The 3,860-nt window shown below is 50.1% G+C and overlaps 1 protein-coding gene across 1 annotated transcript in view; it reads left to right on the top strand.

The window, feature by feature from the left end:
- PSTK (phosphoseryl-tRNA kinase) overlaps positions 1 to 2,706 on the top strand; it is a 3,637-nt gene extending 931 nt beyond the window's left edge. The window contains exons 3-6 of the mRNA XM_021398488.1: positions 566 to 794; positions 1,189 to 1,264; positions 1,726 to 1,819; positions 2,029 to 2,706. Coding sequence (XP_021254163.1) covers positions 566 to 794; positions 1,189 to 1,264; positions 1,726 to 1,819; positions 2,029 to 2,234 — 605 coding nt within the window. The 3' untranslated portion in view covers positions 2,235 to 2,706. The remainder of the gene's footprint in view (positions 1 to 565; positions 795 to 1,188; positions 1,265 to 1,725; positions 1,820 to 2,028) is intronic.

Raw genomic sequence — 3,860 nt, 5'->3', positions numbered from 1 at the left:
CGCCCCGCCCGGCCCCGCCGCCGCCGCCCCGCCCGCCTGGAGCCGCTTCCTGAGCTGCTTCGCCGAGCAGGGGCTGCTCCCGGGGCGGGGCGGCGGTTCCGGGGCCCGCCCGCTGTGCCTCGTCCTGGATGACAACTTCTACTACCGCAGCATGCGATACGAGGTGTTCCAGCTGGCTCGCAAGTGTAATTGGTGAACCGCTCCTCCTGCTGCGCGGGGCCGGGCGGGGCACCTCTGCTGGGACAGATGCGTAGCGGGGCAGCGTAAGGCTCCCGTTGGTCGCTGGCCTAATGCAGAGCTAACGGTGGATGTGTTAAAAAAAAAAAAAAATAGCGTTTTGTAGCTGAGAATTTGCTCTGTCGAGCAGCGTTACGGCGCTCTTTGCATCTGTTGTAGTTTCCACGGAAATAAACAGGAGGCACTACTTTCGGAGCGGGCTGTAGAAGCCGCTGGGTGGCACAGCGCCGCGCTCGGCGTGCTGCTCGCGGAACAGGGCTCCTTCCATGGGAAGGATCAGCATCCGCGCGCGGCCTCGGCGGGACAGCTGTCCATTGCATCCTTGCAGACTCCCTGGGCTTCTGCCAGCTCTTCCTGGAGTGCCCCCTGGAGCTGTGCCTGCACAGGAACCGCCTGCGGGGCCGCCCGGTGCCCGATGGGACCATCTGCCGCATGGCACAGAGGATGGAGGTGCCCGAGCCCGGGAAGAACCCCTGGGAGCAGAACAGCCTCGTCCTGAGCAGCTCCGCGTGCAGCCCGGGGCAGCAGCACGACGCGGCGCTGATGGAGGCTTTCCAGTGAGTTCCGTTTCCACACGTGGGCGGTTGAAGCTTTCCATTGAAACTATATGGAACAACAGCACGTGGCAACTTTGGGGAGCCACGTCCACGTCGGCTGTTGGGCAGCTGCAGCCGTCGTTCTTTGAGGAGTTAGTGGGAAAACTGACTGAATTTGCGAATGGTTGCTGAAAATAGGTGGGAATTGTGCAAAACATGAAGCCGGGAGGGTGTGGCTGGGGTGCTGCTTGTCGTCGTTTCGTATCCAATTTGCTGCGTAACGATTATCTCACTGACTGCCTCCTAAATTTAACTGGAAGCGTGGGGTTTGTCAGGAGCTATCGTCGCAAAATGAAAGGTAAATTTTCAGCGAGACTGTTGGATTCATGGCTTTCTCTGTTCTTTGTTTCCTTAGCGTGCAGATAATGAGCTTGCTGGCTGCTGCGTTGGAAAACCCCGTGAAGCAAAACAAGGAAAACACGGAGCAGAAGGTAGAACGCCGTGCTTTAAAAGCCTCCTTCTTTCAGATGATAGGGAGTTAACTTCTTCCTGAACTGCACATCACCACAATGACAAAAATCCAGAGAGATTTAGTGCGGTTCTGGGTTGCAAAAGCACACATATAAGGGCCGGTCCCTGCTTGGAACGGGTACTTTTGTCACCTTATGAAGTGCAGCCACTGAACGACCTTCCAGCATCCTGCTGTGTAATGGGCAGCAGGGAAAGGAACGGCTTTTGGAGCCGACCCCTCACACTGAGGGAAATAGTGCTCACTTCTTCGTGGCACGCGTGCATGTCTGGCAGTCGCCCTCTGCCTTGATAGAAAAGAAGCAGGTGTGCACTGTGCTGGGCACGGAGGCGGTTGGAGAATGAGTGCTTCAAAAGCTGATGAATGTAAATGAATTTTCACGTGTTTGCACGTTTCTCCCTGCCTGCCTGCCCTCGTGGATAGGAAGCAGACCGAGCGCTGTGTGCAGCCAGCGCTGTCCATCGAGCTGATCAGGCGTGCAGACGGATCATCTCTCAAAGCATGAAGGAGGCGAGAGGTAGGTGAAGCTCAGCCGAGGTGCTGGCTGCCACCGTCAGGTGAACCTAAGGAATTCCCTTGAGATAAACTGGAATCCCAACCCTAGCGCGGTGAGCGAGGCCAGATCCTTCAGAAGCCTTGCCAAAAAGATTTGTACAACGTGAGCCTAAGTCTGTAAATGTTGGCTTCTGAAATGAACGTTAAATGACAACTTCAATTTTCTTTAAGATAAGAACTTGCTCCCAAGTGAGATGAAAAGCCTGGCAGAAGAACTCAGCAAACTCAAAGCAGAGTTTTTGGAAGATTTGCGGCAAGGAAGTCATCTGGAAAACGAAGCCGGCCGACAAAATGCCTCCTTTGACCCTGCTACCAGTGTGCTTTCTTCATTCCAGCTTGAGGCAACCGATGTCGTTAATAAATACATTTTGAAATAATAATGCTGCACTGCTTTTAAGAGTAAAGAGCATTAAAAACGTAACACCGTTTCAGCAGCGCTGCTGAAAACGTCTCAGAGTGACAGCACCCTTCTCTGGAGGGCTCAGCCACCTCCAGCTGCTGCCCCTGGGTTATGGAATAGGGACGCTGCCTGAGCACACCAGCCTGGGAGGGAGCCTGAAGTCATCAAGCCCCGCTTCCCTCTTGCAGGGGCACCCACGCTCAGGCTGGCCCGGCCTTCCCACACCTTCCTAAAGCACACCAAGGCACGAGCAGTTCACCAGCTGACCCGCGTGCAATTTGAAGATGAATTACTGTCCGACTTCATTAGAAAGTATTATTTTATTCTTAACCTTACAAAAGCGAAGCTTCACAACATGAACTACACTAGATAAGAGTCGAGTTATTTCAGAACGAACCCTGTCTTCTGAAAACATCCACTACACAATAAAATTTAGTTTACGGTTCTAATGGGTTTCATTTTTTTGCATACAAAATATGCTCTTTACATTGAAATAGATATTATTAACAAAGCAGGTACTCAGAAGCACATACACAAAGATCGCTCAATGAAAAATGCTTCAGCAGGGTGTTATATTTTCCTGCACCAAAACATCCATTTGCTGTAGATTTTCAAAAAAAGCTTAAAATTAATAGAAAACTTGCCAGTGGAGACTTCTAAATTACATTCCCATCGTCAAAAGAAACAGAAAGCAAACGAGCAAAGCCCCAGCCCGTCCTGGAACAGAACATACAACAGATCGTTTTGCTAGGAAACATTGGCACACGTCTTTGAGTTTCATGTTAAGATTCCAATTAAAATTTTACATCAGAATTAACTTTATCTACACGTTGTGACAAACCGACTATTATCACTCTCTGTGAGCTGCTTTACAGTTGGCTTAAGTACAAACTGAGATAATCTACCAAGATCTTCAGTCTGACCGCAGGCTGGCTGCAATACTCCTTCTCAAAGTACTAAGTCTCCATTAAGAGTGCTATAAATAACGCATGTCAAAATTATCAACAAATCTGTAAAATAATCTATCACAATAAAAACAAAAAAAGACCACATTAACTTAATGTTTTGCAACTATAGAAGTTACCAGAGTCAAGGTATGGGAGGAAAAAAAAAAAGAGCTCGTTCCCAAACTTCCCTCTTAATAGGAGGTAAGATGCTCGTTACCACCTTCCAATGCAAAGGTTTGTTTTCAACAAGAAAAGCCAGTGCAGTGCAGCACATGGAGAAGCCAGCGTGGAAAGGCCTGCTAACCAAGGTCTTGATCCTGTGGTTCCTCACGGGAATCCCTCGCTGACTGAACCAGTAAGGCCTGCTTGTGCATGGGAACTGGCAGGATCGTCATCCATTGCCCAGCACTAGTTCTGTTCTTTAAATTACAGTATGTACAACGTTACAAAAAACCAAGAGGAAAATACACCTGCCGAACATACTCGGCAGTCAGAAGGAACTAGTTACAGTCAGGGTATTGTTTGGCACAACTGGACACACAGTATTACAAACCACAGCTCCTGGTCCAGAAGCTGCTGTGTGTGAAGGACCACGCAGCCAGCAGGGATCTACCCCACAGGGAAGGGAAGGGAAGGGAAGGGAAGGGAAGGGAAGG

This window comes from Numida meleagris, chromosome 5, assembly GCF_002078875.1.
Source record: "Numida meleagris isolate 19003 breed g44 Domestic line chromosome 5, NumMel1.0, whole genome shotgun sequence".
NCBI classification, from domain to species: domain Eukaryota; kingdom Metazoa; phylum Chordata; class Aves; order Galliformes; family Numididae; genus Numida; species Numida meleagris.
Note: the sequence above shows the minus strand (reverse complement) of the source record. Positions and strands in the feature narration are given on the sequence as shown.